Source organism: Anoplopoma fimbria, chromosome 8 (assembly GCF_027596085.1).
Source record: "Anoplopoma fimbria isolate UVic2021 breed Golden Eagle Sablefish chromosome 8, Afim_UVic_2022, whole genome shotgun sequence".
Classification (NCBI taxonomy): Eukaryota; Metazoa; Chordata; class Actinopteri; order Perciformes; family Anoplopomatidae; genus Anoplopoma; species Anoplopoma fimbria.
Genome location: NC_072456.1, coordinates 23,923,548 through 23,946,648, shown reverse-complemented (window position 1 = coordinate 23,946,648; position 23,101 = coordinate 23,923,548). Strand labels below are relative to the sequence as shown.

At 40.6% G+C, this 23,101-nt stretch overlaps 1 protein-coding gene across 4 annotated transcripts in view; it reads right to left on the bottom strand.

Moving 5' to 3' along the window:
* Positions 1-1,048: 1,048 nt before the first annotated feature.
* The window catches only part of si:ch73-63e15.2 (protein strawberry notch homolog 2), a 71,066-nt gene continuing 49,013 nt past the window's right edge, over positions 1,049-23,101 (bottom strand). For all 4 annotated transcript variants that reach the window (XM_054603257.1, XM_054603258.1, XM_054603260.1 and 1 more), the window contains 26 exons: positions 22,433-22,538; positions 22,133-22,293; positions 21,823-21,956; positions 20,717-20,807; positions 20,389-20,532; positions 20,171-20,288; positions 19,969-20,074; positions 19,618-19,771; positions 19,326-19,502; positions 18,810-18,907; positions 17,726-17,808; positions 17,281-17,463; positions 16,363-16,484; positions 16,140-16,271; positions 15,863-15,998; positions 15,078-15,190; positions 12,995-13,066; positions 12,732-12,840; positions 12,548-12,619; positions 11,551-11,694; positions 11,160-11,254; positions 9,386-9,478; positions 9,075-9,206; positions 7,370-7,446; positions 6,869-7,059; positions 1,049-5,617 (listed from right to left, as the gene is read on the bottom strand). In XM_054603257.1, the coding sequence (XP_054459232.1) occupies positions 4,521-5,617; positions 6,869-7,059; positions 7,370-7,446; positions 9,075-9,206; positions 9,386-9,478; positions 11,160-11,254; positions 11,551-11,694; positions 12,548-12,619; positions 12,732-12,840; positions 12,995-13,066; positions 15,078-15,190; positions 15,863-15,998; positions 16,140-16,271; positions 16,363-16,484; positions 17,281-17,463; positions 17,726-17,808; positions 18,810-18,907; positions 19,326-19,502; positions 19,618-19,771; positions 19,969-20,074; positions 20,171-20,288; positions 20,389-20,532; positions 20,717-20,807; positions 21,823-21,956; positions 22,133-22,293; positions 22,433-22,538 (4,140 nt within the window). In that variant the 3' untranslated portion in view covers positions 1,049-4,520. The remainder of the gene's footprint in view (positions 5,618-6,868; positions 7,060-7,369; positions 7,447-9,074; positions 9,207-9,385; positions 9,479-11,159; positions 11,255-11,550; positions 11,695-12,547; positions 12,620-12,731; positions 12,841-12,994; positions 13,067-15,077; positions 15,191-15,862; positions 15,999-16,139; positions 16,272-16,362; positions 16,485-17,280; positions 17,464-17,725; positions 17,809-18,809; positions 18,908-19,325; positions 19,503-19,617; positions 19,772-19,968; positions 20,075-20,170; positions 20,289-20,388; positions 20,533-20,716; positions 20,808-21,822; positions 21,957-22,132; positions 22,294-22,432; positions 22,539-23,101) is intronic.

Genomic DNA, 23,101 nt, shown 5'->3' with positions numbered 1-23,101 from the left:
TTGGGTGCGATCAGAAATGCCTTTCTCTTTTTCCTTTATCTCATTATTTATTTAATAATGCAGCTACTTTAACGGTATGTACACTAAACTATCGTATTTTATAATAATACAAATAATTATAATATAATAATACAAATAATAATAATGATAAATTATTATATAATTAGAAAGAATATTAAGAAAAAGTATGGACTACAATTTCAAAATTTGTCCAAACAAATACTTCATTTTAATTGCTTTCTTTAAGTTTTTTCTTTTCATCCTGGTGCCATACTGATGCAGTTCTTGATAAAACAAAAGTGTGGTTTGGGATCCATCCCTTCTTGTGATTGTGGCATTTTCCACCAATTAATTTCACCATGGATAAGAGATGTTTTCACTTGAGTTGAGTGTTACTCAGGCTAAACTATGCATTTTGTGTAATTGTCTAAATGTATGTCTTCATTTTGGCTTGTATTGTTTTGAAATCAAGAAAAGAACAATGGACAGCCACGACTTCACTAATTGTTTTTTTATCACAGCTAAACTTCATTTTATCTTTTTGCCCAGATTTCTAGATGTTGGGCTCATAGTGGAAAATTACATTTACTCATTACAATTTTTTAGGTACATGTACTTAACTAATAATAGGTAAGGTAAGGTAAGTACATGTATAAATATTTTTTACTTTGTGCAGTTTAATACTTCTAGTCTCTACAATTCAGAGGATTTGAGTTCAGAAGGGGTATTTGATTATGAATTCATCCATGACTCTGTGACATTTATCAGTTTATGTCCAGGTTTAATGTGATGCTGCAGAACATCACTGGCAGAAACTAGTTATATCCATATTTTGTGTAAATGTAAAAGTTTGTGGTGCTGAATACCTGTTCTGCCTTCACTTTTCTTTTTTTAAATCTATTTCTTCTATGTAACTTATATAAATAAATGAGAGGTGATGTTACACATGCTGCCTCTTCCTGCATGAACCACCAGTAAACCTCCAAAGGCCTTTCCCTAAACTTGATGGGGGCCGATGAACAGAAGACTCAGTTTCAGCAATCTTCAAGTTTTTATTTGTTTACAAAGTTAAGATTGCATTTTCATATAGTCCTTCCTTTAATGAGTAGAAAACCTTTTTAAAGAATTAGTCGAAAGGCACAAATTTTACAATATATACATTTGGATCTAAATTATAAATATATAGAAAACAAAAGCACAACCCAGAATAAAAGTGCTGAACACAGTTTCTTTTTTTTTCTTTTTTTTTACAGAAAAAATAGGCTTTGTTTAAAAATACATACAATCAGTAGCATGTTTTTTGTTTCATTTTTTTTGTTAGCAATAAATTATTTTTTTTGAGAGTGATAACATGTATGTAATATGGTGGAGAAACAAGGAGGATGGTTACAGTATACACAGAGCTATCCATCAAAGATCAGAAAAAAAAACAAGCTTGCAATGCTCAATCATAACCCACAAGAGAACAGTAACTTGATTATGCCATTCTTAGTGCAAAATGATAATAAAACGATAAACGATAAACTACACTTAAACTACGAATCTTTAAAAACAAAAAAAAACAAAAGCTTTTTTTTTTTCTTCCTAAAAATGCGGTCCATATCCCTCAAATGCATAAAGCTTTATTTGTGTGACTAAAACACAAAATCTAAGGCAGATCTTTTGCAGACTGGAATGTGCCTGACGAGGAATATTAAAAGCAACATTAATGAGGGTACCAGGAAAACATGCTATATAATAAGATCCTGCAAATAAAAAATTAAATAAAAAGAAGCATTAACAAGAAATCTGAGATCCTGTGAGTCTAAACATCTGTTGCACTAAAGGGAGGCGTGAAGGCTTGGACAGATCAATTGCACATATCAGTATAACCCAGGGTGCGAATCGACTCGGAAAAAAGAATCTGCCGGCTCTAACGTGAATTAAAATGTCCAACACAAGACGGAAAAAAAAAAAAAAAAACCCCAGAAAAAAACCAATGTTCCTTAAAAAAAAGAAACAGCCGTTGATCTTTGCCCTAAGAAGGCATAAACATTTAAAATCACTGACATGTTCACAAGGACAAAACGACAAAACCCATCACATTAAGTCTAAAACATAAATACAGCAAGAGTCACAGCACAGAGTTAAGAACAGAATAGCACATGTACTGGTTAGTTTCACCACGGTTACGAGGGGGAAATGATATATATATATATATATATATATATATATATATATTTTCTGCTAACGCCCCCGCCGTTACACCTCTTGTAGGTTTTCTTCCTGAGATTGACAAAAAAAAGGTCTGATATCTTCGAGCCAGTAACTTTAGGGGTGTCTGTGGAATACTTTGGTATCTCTCTGCGAACTGGAGGCCTGGCAAAAGGTCTACGAGTTGGAGAAACAATTCTACTTGAGAAAAGCAAAACTGAAGTAAGCAGAAATTGAAAAAAAAAAAAAAAATCCAGACACTGTACAGCAGTGCAGAACAGTGCAATCTTATTTGGTGGCAGATTATAATAGAATTTGTTTTATAGTAATCTTGAAAACTAGAAACTTCCCTGACCAAACATTTTTCGTTAACTATTCTAATAAGCAGGATAACATATCTAAAATCTAAATATCCCTTAAATATAAATAACAATAACTTTTATAATAACGATGACTAAAAACATCAAGAACGCATTGCGCTCATCCCGTGAAAACGTACTATACAAAAAGGTTGTATGCATTTCAGAATCAGTTTAACTAAAAGAAAAGAAAAAAAAAAAGGACCATGAAGCACAACAGAAATAAGAAGATTCATACCATGCAAAGGTAACCACAAAGCTTTGCCTGTTGAGCGTAAACAGTACTTAGGCATTTCTGTTTCACAACAAATGTAGAATATGGTTTTATTGCTTTTTGATCACTTGAACTTATCCCGGCATTGTTTTAATGTCATGGACCAACTACAGTGCATCGTTTTCACACAAAGATGGCCAGATCTCACAGGTTTGTTTTTTTAAAATATCTACTATCATACACAGTGAACGTCACAAGTCTGGCAAAGTTTCAAATGTTCTAAAAGTCTTGATGGTAGAAATGAAAAAATATTTCATGAGGAATATTTTTTTTGTTTAATTTTCAAGCCCTCAAGACGATAGAACCTTGAAATTCTTTGTCATCCACCGTATTTAAAAAGACTTAAAAATGAATTTCCATAGGTTTGTCGGTCAAAATGACGACAACAACAAAAGAACTGAAGACTTTCCTGAGAAATTCAAAAAATCTGATCAAACCAGGAGTCACATCACTAAATGTTATTGTCAGCTTTAAAAAAAAAGGGAAAAAAAGGGGTGATCAAATTTTTGGACACATTTCTTATCCATGCTGCTCAATAATCCGTGCCATACTGACCATGTAGCATATTGTCGCGTCAACAGGGACAGAAGGACACAGAAAAAAAAAAAAGTAAAAAAAAAAAAGGACAAATCTGATGCTCCACAGACAATCATACGAGCACAAACGGGCTTAATGGAGGCTTCTTCCTGAAACCCACCACCAGCATAGTGTAACACAAACAACGACCGAGAGGAGGGGGGGGCTAAAAGTTAAATACAAATATACCATGTTTAAATTAAAATGAAAAACCAACGCTCAAGAGTACAAATCTATACATTAGGCTACATGGACTTTTTAAAGACTGCATTTATAGATTTCTCCAAAGGCACTGTTTGCAACAGCAGACTGCTCTTCCTCTCCCTTTTCCCTCACACTAGTGTTCATACAAGCAGGGAGAGAAACAAGAGGGAGCATGAAGAAGAACAACAACACAAAAAGAAGAAGAGAACTGAGGCATTTCATGGCTTATCAGCTAAAAGATTTCATCTGGGTGGGGGTTTGTTTGTTTTTTTTCTCCTCATCTTCCAGTTCAATGCTATCTTTTGTTTCACTCAAACCCGAGCCTTGCATACAGCCTTGTTTTAGTCAAGACAAACGGCCATGAAGCAGAAGTAACAGTAAAGCAAAGTCTAAAAAGATGTGGTTTATTGAAAAACTGGTGAAAGGCATTGAGAGCTTCCAGCAACTTCACCAATCATACCTCGTAAAATCAGCAGCGGGAGGTTTGTTAAAGATTTCCACACCTCAATGAATGAGCCTTTTTGTTTTGACAGCTCGTATGTTCAATAAAATACAGTTATCACGTGTTTATTTATCTTTTGTTTGTTTGTTTGTTTAACAGCTGCCTTTCACTGTGGAGGACACACTTTGGTGCAGAAATCTGATATATTGATGGAGCCCGCTGTCGCCTAAACAAGCCTCAAGCAGGTGAACGCTACAGGTGGATAAAGAGAAGGGTGAGCCGAGCGCAGGACAGGCAGTGACGTGACTATAGGCCCTGAGGGGAGAGGGAGTAGGTCCGAGGTTGCGATCATAGACAGCAGCAAACGAGACAAGATCTGCTTTAAAAAGACAAAACGAAAACAAACAAAAAAAATACCTAAAAGAAAAAACGAAACAAAAGTCCAGACGAGCTGCTGCTGCTGCTCAAGCTCTCACTCCGGTGGCCGGTACTTAATGACAGACTTGCGGTCCGGTCCCTGTAGCATGCTGTTCAGGGCCTCGCGGGCGTCGAGGGCGGCGGAGTGGCCGTTGGGTAAAGGTAGCGAGTCCAACTGGGCGGGGAGATAGTTGGAAGAGAAGCGGGGGGAGGAGTTGGAGAACAGAGAGGAGGACGAGGACGGGCTGGAGAACAGGGACGAGGAGGACGACGTCGGGATGAGGCTGGACGCGGGCAGGAGGCCGGCGTGGACGTGTGGGACCAGGTTGTTCGAGGTGGAGGACGTGGAGGAAGAGCAGGAAGAGGTAGAGGACGAGGGGCTGGCTTTCTGTGTGGGCATCTGGGGGGACAGGGGCAAGTCAAATAAATCTAATAAGTCTTGGTGGTTTGTGGCCAGTAGATGCTGCTGCTGCTGCTGATGCTGTAGCAAAAGAGGCTGCTGTATATGTGCAGCGTGCTGGGCATTGGATGGAGTCTGAGAGATCAGGGACTCCAGGTTAAAGTCCTCTACGAACGCAGTCGAGTGTCCCCCTAGGCTGTCCAGATTCAGTCCCACCTCCGTGCTGTCCGGGGAGGGGGACGGCGAGCCCATGGTCAGGTCCAAGATCTCATCCAGAGGATTCTTGGAAGACACGCCGGTGTTCGGATGGACACCCTTCAGCTGTTGAAACACGAAGGGTTGGGGGTAAAACTGGGAGAAGTTGGAGCGGATGCTGACCGTGTTGGAGGCGGAGCCCTGGTTGTTGTTGTTGTTGGTGGAATTGTTGGGCCAGCTGTTATGGGTCCTTTGCTGACTGAGGTTTCTATGTAAGGACAACAGGGGTAAGTTCTGCTGTAAAGCCGACTGGTTCTGGGCTTGCGGCCTCGGCAGCTGAGAGATGCTCCCAGTTTGCGTCCTTTGGTTCAGTTTCTGGGCGAGGGACTGGTTGAGCATCAGATTGGCCAGGAGGTGTTTGTTGTCGTGCTCCATTTTGCGATCGCGCTCCTCGGCCTGCCGCTGCTCCCTCTCCTTCCGCCTCCTCTTCACCTCCTCGTCCATCTGCACCAGCACCTTGCGCACATGGGCCACGCAGTTCTCTGGGATCTTGATACCTGGAACAGACGAGGAGTACGGTCACACCACAGGTATCGGTGAGGTGAAACTCAGACTTTACCAAACTAATTGTTTTCAATAGAGATTATTTTTTTCCCCCTAATACGAATTAAAATACCTGACTTGCATATGAGACGATATTGAGTCCTGATCCAATACCAGAGCGTTAAAAACTAAAATATAAATACTATTCTTTCTCCACATTTCTATACTATTAACCCTGTATTGATGTGATGTGATGCCTGTCATCGTTGTACTGCCTGGCTCAGGTTTAACCCTTTGTAAAACATGAACAAACAGAGAATGAATGCCATTGAACTTTCTTATATCATCTACTTTGACAGATTTTCCAGTGTTAAATATTGCCAAATTGTTGACGATCTGGCTAACATTACATTCTCCGCTAGCACAGCTAGCACCTGCCCCATCTGTACTAAGACGAGGCGAGATGCCTCACTCGTTCTCTACTTCCATCATTGATTTCGGATGCAGTGATTGTTTTTTTGTCTCTGTTAAGAGTTGCACATACGCAGTACCGATTGGTCAGGATGTACTGATGGGTAGCGAGACACGTGTTATTATTCCTGTGAATCCTAAATGAGCTGATAAATAATATGATATACGATCGGTGCATAGACTCACTTACTCGCCGATACCCGATCCAGCATTTTAAACTGTATTCAAGGCTTTTCTTATACTGGTATCGGAATGGGAACCACTATACTTTTTCCAAATATGTGACAATCCAAACCCGTCCCCTACTATCAGAGCTCATGTATCAGCAACAACAGTACGCTGGCTGGTAGGTTAAGCACTGAATTAGCATATATACATGCAATAGGCTCCATTTTCCGACTCTTAAAATACATATATCTTTATTAAATACGTGTTCAGTGCACAGAGAAAATAGACCAGCCAGCTTCCTGGTGCGGTCGGGTTTTCGCAGATGTCAAGCTGAATTGCAACATGCAGTGGGTTTCATAACTGTCAAGGGTCACTGTAGTACTCACAGGAGTTCATATGAAACAACAAATAAGGAATATCAGTGACATTTTCATTTCCTTAAATTTGTCATAAAGAAGTGTCAGCACTTTGAAAAGCATCACATATGATCATCAAAACAACTGACATCAACAATTCACATTTTAAAAACTTTAAAACTCTTTTTTAGTATAAAAGCTTCTGAACACCAGTAAAACAAATATGTGGAAGTGAACTGCACTTGACTTGTACGAGGGAGATGTACTGACCGACTTGCTTGTTGTGCTGTTTGGTTTTAAGGCGGACGATCTGCAGGATGCTGGAGTTGGTGAGTTCAGACACCACATCGGATACGCGCTTCCACACACGCAGCAGAGCGCCACACAACATGTGGTACTGACGGAGGCGCATGCCCTGCAGACACTCCTGACCTTCCTCTATTTTCTTGCACTTCCCATTCCTATGAAAAGGACAGGAAAAGAGAAAAAAATTTAATGATTTATGTGGTGAAAAAAAGGCCCACAAATCTCTCTTTCAGGAACAATGAATGATCCTAGCATTTCAAACACAGCTCTCTTGTCCTCCGATGACGAGGCCACATGAGAGACTTGCAGGTTATTTCTTCATGACTAGTTCTCGGTTGATCTGCAAATCCTTGGGGAATGGCATCCGACCTTTAATCCCCCTCTGGCTGAATGCTAATAAGGACCAGCCTGATTGGATGCATTGAGCTATTAATCCCAGAGGGACATTTTTGGATTCCTACTTACCAGTTGGCATGGCTACACTTCTTGAAGGAGAAGGTGAACTGGTTCTCCCAGCTGTCCTTGGCTTCCTCTGGGGTCACCTGGAGAAGGAAACGTACAAAGATCAGCAAAGAACTCCACAGTTTGATGCGACACCATAACACAGCTTTAAAATATATATTTAACACATATTTACCAACATATAAACATTAGTAATAAAGAGGTGTCTTCCAACTGCCACTGGAAGTGAGATCATAGTTTTTTCTTGTTTATAAATCTTTTTAAGGTGATTAGTATCCACCATTGTTTTTTTTCTTTATTTTAAATTAATGAATTCTTTATTTTATTTTCCATTTATCAATAAATATTTGTATGTTTCTATATTCTAAATATTCATACACACCACAATTACAAGTAGCATTGATATTTTCTATACAGAGACACTGTGTTGTTGTTCTTGGTGGGTGGGGTCTCTCTTTGAGGCCCCTGGGGATATTTATTGTTTTGAAGATAAAAATAATAATAATAATAAAAATTGTAATTTTAAACTTTCTATTTTCTTTTGTATTCACAATAAAAAGATTAATAAAAAAACATTATAGTGTTCAGTGAGCTTATAGTTATCATAAATGTAGGGAAGTGAAACAGGAACAGATTTAAGAAAATAACTTCATCATCCTCACTGTTCTATACTAACTATAAATATTTTCTTGATCATGATTTGTCAATGAATTTAATGAGTCTAATATTCTGCCACATTGTTCAGCTCTAGAGATCCATGAACATTGCCTGGTTCAGTACTCCTCCATGGCCACAAGGGGGCATCTGACTCCATATAAATATATTCTCCAAGTAGCAATTGAAGAAAATGTCTGAAAATCTCCAGCTTTGTCTTCTGTCAAACCTTCCTCTTTAATCAGGAAATGTTTTATTATTTTTTAGACCATTTTACTGTCATACTGAAACAAATTATTACTATTAAGTCAAATGACTGTATTTGTGACAATATACGCTTTCAAAGATACCTTTACAACGTTTAGATGAAAGTAAAATAAATATTGTCTCTCTGTGTGGTGACATTACTCAGTACTTTACATAGCAAGGTTATCACGTTTTTATTTTAGTTTAGACTTGCCAATGTCATTTCTAGTTTCAGTCTAGTTTTCATTTAGTTTTATAGTCGTTTGAAGGCTGGTATAAGGTCTCAGAAGTATATGCACATATTTATACATACAAAATACATGTTTGGAGCACCGTGTAGTAATGACCATCATGTTAAAATCTTTGGTTGGCTTGGTTAAACAGCATTTAATCTACTACAAAATTTGAATTATACTCTTGATATTGATTTCTACTAGACTGATATGAATGTGAGAAACTACAGGGATTCATTGGGGAGCAATTGCGGTCTATAACCATTTCCTGGAATGTCAAGTCTGGTCAATTTCAGTGGTTTGATGTCATGAGATTAAAAAATTAAAACGATAGAACTGTAATTAATGTATGTCCAGTTTTTAAAAACCTTTTCAACCAGGCAAAATCGTCTTGGTTTGGTTTTCTAGATGGATATTGTTTTTATTTAGTTTCAGTTTATTACAATTTTTCACAGCTCATTTTCATTTTAGTTTCAGATTTAGTTTACGATAAAAACACTGATATATAAACACCAATATGCAGATACAACTATAAGTCCTTACTGATTCATCACCAGTCAGATCGAGTCAATTACCTTCCGGTAGCGTAGCTGCAGGTTGTCCAGGCTCTCGGGGTGCGTCTGCTTGCCAATATTGGGCTTGTAGACGATGAGGTTCTTGCCTCGTCCTTGCTCCGCTAGCAGCACACACGGGTGGTTTCCTCGCAGCTGTGGAGAGGCCACGCAGAGAGTGAATTATGTGCACCGTCTCAAGAAAAATATAATCTTTATAGTGGACACAACACAATGCTATTCAGTGAGGTTTGTATTAAATAATAAATCATAAACATATAGTGCCTCTTGCAGAAGAACAAGAGTTTAGTTTGCTGAATGTAACATGGACTCACCTTCAGGGACAGGTAGAATCCCTCATCAGGACTGCTGAGCTTCAGCGACCTGTTGTAGGCCTCGTCCCAGGGCATGCCTCGGTCCACACTGATCTACACGGGCACGAAGGAGACAGAAAATCAGAGACATAAGCATGTGCTGTGAAAGAGGGGGAACCATGCAGCTATATTAACCACACACTTTATAACATAAGCTGCGTTTGCATTAGAAAGTTCTTGGTCATTTTCGTGCTGGGACAATTTTTATTCGAAGAATTTAAAGGTTCCTTCAGCCCATCGTTGTCTCTGTTTCTATAGCGGTCTAAGGACGTATGAGAAAGCAACAAAAAAACACTTTGAAATACAAAAACCTTTGTTTGCTTGTGTCTCACCGCAAAGACATTTACTGCTGCATAGTATTTACTGAAGCACGTTGAATGAAATGCAGAACAGTAAAAAAAAAATCCTCCACAGTAAATCATCTGTTGAGTGTTTGATGTTTTTTTTTTACTTTAGAATGTAACCGCTGTGAAACAATCAGAATTTTTTTTCAGACACTGTCTCTCTCTCGCTCTCTCTTCAAATACTCCCATCTCAGCTCGCACGGCGATCGGTCTCTCTCTTTTCCTTTCTGTCTTTCTTTAAAATAAATCAGGAAGCCTAACTTAACTTTTAATATTAAGAAACAAAGAGAGAGAGAAATGCTCTCCCTACGTCCTAAAATAATACTGTAGTATTTCCTTGTTTTATGATTGAAGCGTTACAGCAGTTAAAGCAGCGGTGCTGTGTGCGTTTGACCAATCAGTGACTGCCAACCCCACCCTGAAAGTTGGGGGGTAAAAGGTCACCTGAAAATGTCCCCGGAATTTAATTTAGAGCCCTGGTCCCTGTGGCTAAAACGCAATGGGTTCCTCAAATAGTTCCCAGTCCCTTGGGGAAAAGTTCCTATGGTTGTAAACGGGCTATAAATGAAGAAACACGCAGACCTACAGCTCACGACTCATCGTCTAACACAATCCTGCATGAACCCAATGATCCTCCTCTACACTTGCTGAACCGGTCCAAGCTCTGCCGCGCTCTGCCGGCTTTAAAATGTCAAATGCAGGTTAGCCTGCAGCCGACAGCTAAAAGCAGAAGATATCGGTAATTATCCTGTCCCCACCTGCTACTAGTGTCCACATGGGCCCATCTGCCCTGGGCTAAGCCTCTATGATAACAGTCTTACTGCTGGCGAAGTGACATCAATCACCATAAAGTGCAGAAGTAGCTACTTGAGTTACCTTTGGGACTGCAGGTCATGTGGAACAAATATCACACTAGTAGCAGGTCTCTTTGTATGCAGAGACTGTGCATAGTGCAAACCTCTTCATGGAAATTCATAGTCATTGGTATTAGAGACTTAATCTGTGAAGATTGCTTAGTTGCCATTAAACATGAACTTTTTCATTACTCTGAAGCCTGCAAGCCAGACTGGATTTAACTCAGAGAGAGAACACAATTTGCATTTCTTGTATATTCATAGGATCACTTCTGGTTGGTGACGTGTAACGCCTGGAGATCAGCCTGGGCATGTAAATGTGACTGTGCTCACCACACTGCATGTGTTGCCCTTCTAATGCCATACAGGCCTACGTAGATCTGTTCTTGGTTTGTGCAACACATTCTTCTTACTCCGGCTGGACGTCGCAATGTCACTCCAGATATACAATAATGATATTTTGCATGCGTAATGATGGTCGCACAACACAGAAAGCCATCTTACAAAATACTTATAATGAGGAGATGAGGTGCCTACCTTATAGAGAACAACCTGTCCATCCTGAGGATTTCCAACTGTCAAGAAAGTTTCCTGCTTCTCCTCATAGATCTCATCGTTACCCGGGGCGAGATCTGTCAGAGGCACAAGAGAGCCAAAAATAATTAACTCACACTAAAAGATCAGGAACTGTCTTACCCAAGGGCCAATTGCATTCTCATTTAAAGCATGTTGACAGACATTTTTTATAAACATTACTTATGCAACTGTTTAATAACTTTTGTTGAAATACTTTAGGTGAGTCAGTAAAATTTAACCAGTAAAAGCAGATTCAAATCTTGTATTTTTACTTATTGGGTTATGTTTCAAGTGAAATGTATGTTTAAACCTAAAACCATGCTGTGCTTTGATAAACACTTGGCCTCCATACCTAGGATTCCCATGTCATATTTGCCCTCCTTCTTATCCTTCTCAATTAGGTAGTCAAAGTTGTCCGTGAAGTACTGGAACAGATAGTTCTGCTTGTGGACTTCCAGGCCCAGGATGCGATTTAAGAACTTGGTAATGCTGCAGTCTGGGATAAAAAGATGACAACACAGAACAGTTAATTCAGCTGATTTTTGAGTTAACACATGAACAAATAACGCAGCTGAGTTACATTTTGAAGTAGGTGGTCTTGGTTGATATTGTGGTTGTTTTATGTACTTGTCCACAGTTGGTGAATGACCGACAGTATATGTCCGTCAGCAGGCCCCAAGTTCGGAGAAAAGGCACAGGAGCAATGGATTTTTAGACACCAAAAAAAGGTGTACGCTATATTTAGAATATTTTCATCACTTTACCTGCTGTTTGACGGGGAACTGAATCCATTATATCCTTATATGCTCTCACCAAAACTACCAGACTTCATTGACAAAAACATTAATTTTACCGAACATAACATAGAAGTTGTTAGTCCACCGCTGCCTTGATCGGTTAGTTTGTTTGTGTTATTGTGTGACTTTGGTGAATCCAAACTAAGCCTTTAAAAACACCAAAGTCACACAATAACACAAACAAAGAAACCGAATGTGGCAATGAAAGACCAGCAACTTTTTTGTTTGTTAAAATAACTGTTTTTGTCAAAGGAGTCTTGTTGCTTTGAAGAGATCATAAATAACAGTTTCAGTTCCTGTTGGAAAGGACTCTGACAGGAAGGTAAAGAGGTAAAAATAAACCAAATGTAGCGTACACTTAAACTGATATTGAGGGTTTTTTAGGTGTCTTAATTGTGTTTTGCTACAGCAGTACATTTCTTTGCTCCTGTGCTGATCCTCCTGGCTGTATCTCCAAACTTGGGCTGTGCAGACCGCCATCTACTGTAGGTAAAACACTGGGTATGGAAAAGAACCCCACCTAAAAACATGGAGGAACAATGTGTACCTTACCTTTCTCAGTATTGATCCCAAAGCGAGACTCCCTACAGAAGATGCCCACATCCATCATTCCAATTTTCATGTCTGAATTAAAGAAAAACAGAGTTGTTTACAGATCAATCACAGTAAACTGGTGCTGGTGAAGATGTGTTCTCCGTTTACAGATGCTGACAGTCAACTAAAAGCTCCGACATACCTCTGAAGAACAAGGCCTCGCCTGCAGGGTAGCCTTTGGGAGGGGGCACCTTGTTTTCTATGTGGCCAAGGATTGCTTTGGTGATCTTGTCTAGAGCCTTGGTACCATACTGCAAGAAAAGGAGCATGTAATCGTTAAAGATGACTTCTGTCAGAAGGCTCATTCAGCAACAGCAAGACAAAGAGATCCTGTCTACTGCTGAAAGTGAGACACTTAAAAAAGTTACTTATATTTTATTTTGAAGGGTTGTTAATTTTGCCTACCTTGTTCTCAAAATTGTACTTGCTCAGGTCTCTGGACTCTGTGGCTCTTCTGTCTCCGTGGGTTAACGCACCCTGCAAAGTGGATTAGCAACAGTGTTATTATTGGTATTAGGGGTATTAGGGTTTACAGCCTTCAGAGCATCATCACACTAATACGGACGGACAAAGTGACGTGGGATGAATCTGTGTTTGCTGCTGATCATCATTACCCACCCTGACTCTACTGCTCAGCCTTGGTACGAGAGAGTGAGCATGAACTACGTATATCTGGATACCATACAGGCATTAAAGGATTAGTACAACGTTACAGTAGATGCTAGAGTGGACTTATAAACTCATAAATTCAGCTCTTTTAAACATAGGAGTGTTTATTGCATCAGCTTTTTATAATTTGGTGAAATACAGAAATCCTTTAAAACTACACCACTTCATATGAATGTTTGCCATGTTTAATCTCCACTGCAGGCAGCACTTTTAATTACTTAGAAACCAAATATGTTTGATAGGTCTGATATGACCAGTGGTGGAAGAAGTGTTTAGCTCCTTTACTTAACTAATAGTACTTAAATCACGTTGTGAAACAACTCCATTTCAAGTAAAAGTCCTGCGTTCAAATACAGTGAATGTAAGTATTATCAGAAAAAAATGTACTGAAAGAATAAAAAGTAAAATTTTCTCCATCAGTGTTTTTCATTTTCCATTTGGTTTCCATGTTTCACGTTAGAAGCCACAGCCACTGCTTTGCCGAGGTCATTTTACAAAAGAGGCAACTCAACAAATTAGCTTACAGCTAGCCATCTCCAGGTAGTGGAAATGGTCGGACAGTGGAACAACCGGAGTGAAACTGTAATATGCAAATGAGCCCCAATGACGGAGAATGCAAAGAATGCAAAGGGGGAGAGTGATAAAAAAAAAAGAAAAGAAAAGATCTTTGTACTAAGCTAGATCAGTAAGTAACAAAACCCGTCTACTTACAACTAGATGTTACACTCTGCCTTTACCATAACACCGACATCCGGGTGTCTAGTTCAAGTTTCTATTCTTAAGGTTGCTTCCTGCTTTGGACAGTAGCTTGGCTGCTAGCAATAATACTACTTGGAAATACTCGGAGGGGGAAAAGTTTGAATAGTCTGTTGCCACTTTAAATTATAATGCCGGGTTTATGTAATAATTCAGCCCGTGTCTGACGGTTCTCCATACAATTTCAAATGAACTGCAAGATTGGTGAAGAAAATGTTTGAGACTTGGTGCCAGCTTCTGGCTCTGCCCACACAGATAAATGCCTTGAGATACCAAAACAAAGGGATGTCTTTGCCAAATATGACCAAACGGCTGATCTGGAGTCAGATTGTTGCAAAGGTATTCAGCAGTCTAAGGAGAAGTGATTCTCTTTGTGTGTCTGTGTCGGTCTCAGTGGGCAGGGAGACAAGAAGTGACCGATTCCTGATGCAGATTTACCGAACACTGCTGGCAAACGCACGACTTCCTGGAACCGCCATCCCAATACTCCTTCCTTAATGTTTTCCCCAAATAACTGTCATGCTGTGTCACTATGGAAATAAATGACTCGTTATGCTAAAACGCATTGACAATTGTGGAAAATTAACCTTGAGTCATAAATTATCCACACAAGCTCCTTTTGCTTTTCCTGCTTATTCTGTTTTCCATCATTGAGCTGGGAAAGACCAAGAATCTCTTGGTTTGTGGAAAAAAGTTGATGTAACTTTAAAGGGAAGCAAGAATAAAAGGCTCATCCTCTAGGCAAGGGAATACCAAAGAAAACAGGAAGCGCAGAGGGTGAAAAAAAATGGCAAAGAGAGGCAGAGTCGCTGGCAAGCCAGAGCACAACAATCAATAAACACAAAACACAGATATCCTCTGTTTACTGTGGGACAATTCTTATCACAAGGACAACAAGATGAAAAGGACTTTATCCCATGAGACAGGTTTATCTCAGTTAAAAGGGGAAAAAAAAGTAATTGTGTGACAAAATAAGAGAGACAATTACACACACAGACACACAGACACAGACACACACACACAGACACACACACACACACTTCTATAAGGCTATAATATTTACCAGGCTCTCTAGTCTTTTAGCCACAATGGACGCAAAACGTCTCTCCCCGGCCAATTCTGAGATGAGGAAGATGTACTCTGGGGCCGTCACCTGATTGGACCGATGGGTGCGACCTGGAGAGACAAAGAAAAGACAGAATGTATCCATCTTATGCCTACCAAACACTAGGAGACCTTGAAGATACTTTTTAAAAGACCGATGACCCTCTCACATCTAAAGACAACGTGTCATAAGTCACAGTTATGAGATGTAATTTCCCTACGATAATTAAATGTAAATCAACTTTTACATGAACAGAGAACAGCACTCAGTGAAATGTAGCCTCTGAATTTAACCCATCCTGGTATTCGGAGCAGTTGGCAGCTACTATACAGAACTAGCAGAGCAGTTTAGGGGAGTGCTGTGCCTTGCTCAAGGACACCTGGGCAGTTTCCAAGAGGCGCACTAGACCCTCTGGTTCCCAAGCAAAGTCCCCACAGTGTGAGATACTGCCTCCCCATATATTATACTTGTATTATGTTCAATAAATGTGTGTATTCCTGAATCATGAGACACCTCATATGTGAGCTAGATGGACATTTCTCATCTTCATTACTCTGCACAAATGTACTATATGTACTTTTGTGCAGACCTTGAAGTGCAGGCAGATATTAAAAAAAATTCCCTGACAGGGCGTGCTTTGTGAGTGCACAATCTTTGTCTCGCACGCATGCAAAAAACACCACCACAACCGCTACCACTCCAAGGGAGAAACACTGTTTTGAGAATCATATTTCCTGACTCACCAAATTGCTGAATGGCTCTGTCTGCACTCCAAGGCAGCTCCAAGGTCATGTGGACCCGGCGCCGCTGGTTTTTCACTCGCTTGTCCGCCTGAAGGGAAATCCCAGAGCTGGCCGCCTCTGAGATGATGGCAACAAACTGGAAGAAAAAGAGGTTTGGATTGTTGGTGGAGATCTTACGGAACATTTATAGGAATATCGTAAAGATTCATGACTTGGCTGCAAACAATCTGTATCTTAATGTGTAAGTAGACATGTCTATTTGATTGGTGTAGCTGACCTTCTCTGCACCCATGAAGCGATCTTTCTCCTTGATGTTTATGTGGTCGATGGTGAGACCCTGCTCAGCCCGGGACTCGTAACGAACGCTGCCATCAGGACGCCGCACCACACGACCCTTACGACCAGTCATCTGCAGAAGATATATGTATCACATTGTCACCTTTTTGTTTTTTGGATACATATGGCTGTAGAGTTTCTGGTTCAGTGTCTTGAGCTCGTACCTCTGAGACTTTATCTGGTCCTCCAAACTTATCGATGAGCTCGTCCAAGGTATTGAGAGGTAGTTCTTTTCCCAGCACGGATATTTTGTTGAGGAGGCCCTGCTTCATATCCTCTATTCTGGCTGTGAACAGGAAGCAGAGGGGACATTGTAACATTGTAATCCTGATAGGCAAGAGTACGACGACGTATTAGGGCGATTGTCAATAAAAAATAAATAAATTACAAAGCCCAGGGTACGGGGGGTTGTATTCTAAGGTTGTAAAGTTACAATAAGAACTCCGAAATAGTGCAAAACCATGATAACGCCAGCTGCAGTCTGAATTACGTTGTGCCTGTAGTGGTGTACTTATGGTAAAAATGGCCTCTGCTCTGAGCGAAGGTCCTGAAAGAGACATATACGCTTCTTTCATGTTCTTTCTGTGTAATTCGAGGAACATTATAATGACATCTTTATGCCTTGTACGTCATCCTCATGTTAAACCAGCTTTATTTTTTCAGGGGGTTATCAGATAAATCATACAGATTGCTGTTTCCAATGTTCTCAATGATCAACGGCCTCTGAGCTAGGCGAATGTCCTTAAAAGGTAAATAAAATATATATATATTCATTATTTACATTATTTTATCTACTTTCTGTGTTCTTTTATGAACACAAATAAAAACTAATAAAATATTTGACATGCGACTGCTAATGTTACCGCAGTGTTTAACGTATAGTCTCAAAGAGAGAATTTATTTTTTCTTTTATACCTACAATGGCAGGCATTTACCGCATACAAGAGTCACAAAAACAACAGGGCATGGAAGGTAGTTTCAAATGTCTAGACATCCATCTCTCTGATCGAGACTGGGCACACCCATTACAACGGAAATATCTTCCGACTAACAACAAAACAAAAACAGACATCTTGACACACCTGTCTGACAGCTAGTGTGGTTGACAAAGATGACATCATCATTGTCTAGCAGGGAGTCAGGTGAGGAGTTGGAGTCCGTGTCCATGCCATCCGAGTCACTGCTGCTGTCATCGCTGATGTTGATCACACCCCCGCTGTCCACGGTGTGCTTCGGTACCTTCGGCTGGCGACCTCTAGGCTTCCCTGATCGGAAAACACAACGACATGATATCAGATTCATAAACAAGAAGTGCAGCTAAACAAGACACTTTTTGTAGCATCATTCAATGAAAAGATGCACACATATATATAAATACATACAAACAACACTCTGTTAACTGTTAAATTAAGTCTGCAGGGCAAAAGCCTGACATGTCAGCTGAGCTCTGGCTACACACAATACAAGTGAAAAACGTACTATGGGAAGTGTTATTAGTGGTACACATGCTGACTGGTGTTTACTTACGTTTTCTCTTATTTCCCGGTGCTTTCTCTCTCCTCTGTTTCTCTGAAGGGAAATGCTTCGTTACAAGAGACTGGAATACACCCCTGAAGGAAAAAGGAAGAGAGGGGGAAACTTTTATTCTGACAGTAAAGCGATCTGGACAACACAGGGCAGTTAAGACATTTAGACGGTGGATACAGTCCTCATTTGGCCTATCAGGCGTTGACAGGCAGATTAACGTGTGCGTGTGTGTGTGTGTGTGTGTGAGAGATCTAATATACTCAGACATCCAGGCATGTCTGCTGTTTGAGGTTTAGAGTCAAGCAAGGTCAGAGCACTCAGCACCTGTAACCTCCCTTTTCTGTTTTTCTTGCATTATAATTAAATAGCTGCGAAAACCCAAAGAGATTGTTTTGATTAATTGAGCATGAATGTTGAGGACTGCAACTGCATGACCTGAAGACCTGTCAGCTCAAAGAATGTATGTGGTGAGTGTGTGTGTGTGTGTTCTCCTAGTTAGGCAGTTTGATGAAGCAACAAAATGAAATGGAAGAAACCCACAGACTGCTATGGCTTCCAGCAAACAGTCTGTTTAAAGGTGTGTTCAGACGGTGCTGTTACCCAGTGAAGACATTTAAGTGAATATTCTTTCAAATGAACCAGGTGCGAGCAACCTTAGGCACATGCAGTTCAACCAAAAACACACAAGCAATAAGTGTGCGAGAGAGTTCTTTGAAAATGTTGGAGTGCCTTCTCATCCACACGCCAAATTACCTCTTTCACAGCCGCCGCAGCAGCTGCTCGGCCTGTTATTTACAGTAGTTTGATTGATTTTAATTCCCCCCCCACCTGCGCTACTCTGCTTCTCCTTGGCTAGTAATCGTTGCCCTCTTAGAATAGGGGAAGAGGGATAATGATTTCTGCTTGGATTTGGATGTTTTCATAAGGATGGCAGGCCTTTTGTAAAGTGCTCTCATATAGAATCCCATAATGTCCTGAGCAATGAAAGAAAATTTTTGATGGGGTATCACTTAATGTGAACCCTGAAATAAACCTATTAACATAGAAACAAACAAAACAACAGAACATATTCATCTTCACTCACTCTGCTGCAGAGACAAATCTGTCGAGCTGCCCGTCGTTCTCATCCAGGACTTCTCTGGTCCGGGACTCTCCGGTAGACTGCAGCCCGATGACGATGCACTGTGGTGGAGGTGAAACAGATACACATCAACAACTGAACAGGTCTACTGTGTTACTGTGAAGCCCAATCTATTGTGGAATCATGATGGCACATATTTTATCATCCTTGTGGAAACAACTAAAATGCATTGAATCAACCTGAGTATAGGGAAATGCAAAATAACAACATAATGATGCTTGTATGTCCAACAAATAGCATCCAAAACTCTGCAGAAAAAGCAAAATATTGGCAAAACTATGCTTCAAAAGAGCATTAATCCACTAGAAAGAAAGAAAGCTGCTCTGTCCTTGCACTTCTCCCCACTTATGCAACATCTATAGAATTTCAGTTCCTGCTTGGATCTTCCTCAGAGCCATTTATACTCTTCAAGATTATACATGCTATATGACTCAGTGTTCAAGAGTGTGTTGTGCTGACCTTTCCGGCCTGCAGCTCCTTTTGGGCCAGCTCCACCAGGCAGCGGACCTTGGCAGCGATACAGAGATATTTGAAGAAGCGCTGGTGAGACGACCAGAACTGCCCCCACAGAGACTTCCTGCTGACCAGGCCCAGCTCATCGGCCGCACGCATGAACACCTGCAGCGCCTCCGCCCACTGGACACAGATTAAAGATGTGATTAGTCACTTTAAAAAATAGTGTACGTTTTTCAATCTCTAACACAATACCATAAGCATACACAGATATACTAGACACTGGCATGACGCTCACCAGTATGGCAGCTTTGTTGTAGACCAGTTTGAAGTCACTGTCCAGTCCGATCTCTTCGACGCGGAACGACACTCCTGAGAAGCTCAGCTGCCGGGCGATGTACATGCCGCTCACCTTCATGTCCATGGCAACGATCTCCATGGCGCCGACACCCCTGTTTACAAAACAGCATATACATTATTCAACATAACTCAATCACGGATCAAGCAGCCATAACCGCAGACTGATTGTACGGTATTATCCGGTGAGCACACAGCGATTTGAAGATATGTACCCACATGATTCGAAAGGCTCCCAGAAAACATAACACTTTTAAAAAAGGTACATTCTGCTACGTGTCACCCTACGAACCTCTTCTCGATGGCGTGCAGAAAGTCCTCAAAGGCCCTGAAGGGCGTGCCCTCACCCCAGATTCCCAGGCGGCTCATGTAGATCATGTTCTTTGGCTCAGAGGCACCTGAGGCAGAGATAACAAAAAATGTTTTTTCCAATATCCTCGCTTGTTTTGCATTACGCGTTTTGAGTGTGTGTATATATGTGCGTGTCAGCCTACCTGTGGCACTGGCATACACCACTCTGGCCCTTGGCAGCTTGTTTTGCAGGTCAAGCACTGCCTTGCCCATCTTTGTAGAGGTGGCATTCTTGGCTTTGTGGCATTCGTCAAAAATAATCTGTAGAGGAGACGGGTCAAGGGCAAACAACGGCAGACATGGAATAATATTATGTGATAGAAAAGTGTTGGATGTGAGGTTTTCGAAAATGAAAGGATACAACTCCGTCAAAGTCTGGCTTGCACCAGTCCAGGATCTGTTTGATTCTCGTCCGGTGCTGCCCTCCCGCCTGGCTCTCTCCAATCAGCGCAGAGTAAGTCGCAAACAGGACTCCTTCTGAGGTAGCTGTGTCTCCATACTTAATCTGAATTAACAAATCAAACATTCAAAAGTATATCCGTGAGATATGTACGGAACATTTACAGAGCCACACTGTCGTCAAACATGGCTTGTTTCCTTTTCTGCTTGGATGCACATATGACTCGCAGTTTGCCAGAAGAACAAAACTCTTTCACTCTGCTTGTCACGCTCATTCCACCTGGACTCACCTTGTTTAAGGCATGCACAGGAATATTCGGTGCATTTATGTCTTTGAGATCTCTCTCTGCATCAAATTTCAGGTCATTGGATATGCTGAACCTGAGGGCAGGAGCAGGGTAAAGAGGTTTAGTCAGTAAATCAGTCGGCTCCTGTACAAACTAGCCTCTACATGCTCAATATATCTCCTGGGGTAAAACTGGATGCAAAACACAATCATATAAAATCAATTATTGAAAACCAATGAATTGTGTTTTTTTATAAGGCTGTACCGATAATCTTCTTCTTCATAAAAATCTTTGATTAAGGTTTTGAAATGAAGCTTTAAATGTCTTTCATCATATTTTATAGCGTCATCACCCGTTTTATAAAAACTTGAACAAAATCAGTGATTCATCGGATTAAATTACTTAATCCTTATTCTATGAAATAAACTTTCTTCATGAATATTAACTCGTTGGTTCATGCCTCCCTTTGCGTGCGGAAAGCAGGAGATCAAACAGTGTTTTAACTGCAGTCTTTTCTGAAAAATCGTCGTTTTTGAAAGGTTTAACGCCAATGAATATGGACTGAAGCAGACTATTTCGTTAGGTAATAACATGTTGTGAATTTTGGAAATGACTACATCTATCTTTTTATTCATTTTTGGGATTTGGACTTGGCAACGATCTGGAGTTATTAGACATGTTTGGATCACAGGAGTCAGAAACAATCCTACGCAGACAGCACTGCAATCTAATCCTACAAATAGTATAATACTATTGACTACCGAGCCTGTTTGTAATCGTTACTGACAACTTTATCTTCACTTCACTCGTCTCCTCTCTAAATGCGTGCATGTGAAGAGGCCCGCTCTCAGTGAAACAAGAGAGCAGAGGATATTGATGACCGTTATCGATCGGGGTAGAATGAACGTAGAAAATACAGAGCTTAAACATAATGAATAGGCATGTAAAGAAACTAAGCCACACAGCATTTAAGTGTTGATAGAAATCAGAATCTGAATGTCAATATTATGAATGAATCCTCAAAGATTCAAACTATTCGATACAGCCCTGGGTTGTTATTTCAGCTTTCAAGACCCCTCAGACCCTCCAGAGTCGTAGAGCTCTCTTACCATAGTGATTTCTTCCTTTCCTTAAGGTAGTTCTCCAGGATGATTCCTGCCACAGTGCGTCCCTTTCCAACCCCTGCTCCATCTCCGATCAGGAAGCCTGCCCTCTGGTTGTTCTGAAGGATAACCTCGTGTTGCTGAGGGGAGCAGAAAAAAAAGCAAATGCATGAACAAAGACGCCTGTATAATCAAAACATTAATCATTCATAGTAACAAAAAGAATAAGTGCTTTGTGTAGTGTGTGTGTGTGTGTGTGTGGGCGCGTGTGCGCGCGTGTGTGTGTGTGTGTGTGTGTGTGTGTGTGTGTGTATACCTGGCAGGCGTAGATGATGGCCTCTAGCTGCAGAGCGGACAGCAGACCACAGTTTATAGTTGGCTCTGGGATGGACAGGGTGTATGTGATGTCAGGAGGAGGGACACTGGATAGCGTGTTGGTCTCCACCACTATGTCAGGATGAGAAATTCCTATAGTGGCTATTGAAGAGATGAGGAAAAAAACAGATGAGCAGTTTAAAAAAAAAAAAAGGAACATTTTACATAATAGAAAAACTGTAGGAGTGTGATGCAGTATTAAGAGAGAAACTGGATGTTGACATTCAGTCTAGTGGCCTACATTTGGAAGGTCTGTACTCAGCATATGTGTCTACATGTCCCAGTTCCTCTGTCTCCTCTTCCTCAGCATCCTCTTCCTCCTCTGTGGGCGTCTGTGTTCTCTGAGGCTGGGAACACCAAAGAGACTTGATTCAGAATGAATTCATAATTAATGTTCCAACTTAGGTGAGCATGAGTTAGGAAAGAGGCTGTAGCTGAAAGTCAGAGGCAGGTATGCGATTAGTAAAAAAGGTTTATAACAGCACATCTAGAGCTCCTTAACAGAGAATGCTAACCAGTTAAAAAGGGAAAAAAGAAATGCAATTGAAAAGGTGGGTTAAACCAGCTGCAGCAGAAAGAACCAGAGCTTTGAAACATGTTTGTAACTGGAGACAAAAGAGTGATTTGCATATTAAGCCACAATGTTATCTGAGAAACTGGAAATGCAAATGGGTCCCGTTTGACAGGACAGGTTGATAACACGCTGTCTCTATACTTTTTACAGGGACTATCCAAAGAGACAATGCAGTAAATGGAATAATGCATTTTCTGTGCAAAAATGTGCAGAATGTCCTTTTATGTGTAATATGCAGCAAAGCTTTCACCCCGTTATAATTTCACCAAATTCATGCTACTACCTTCGTGCACTGCCCTCTAAGTCTCAGATTAGCATCATGTCATGTTGCTATGT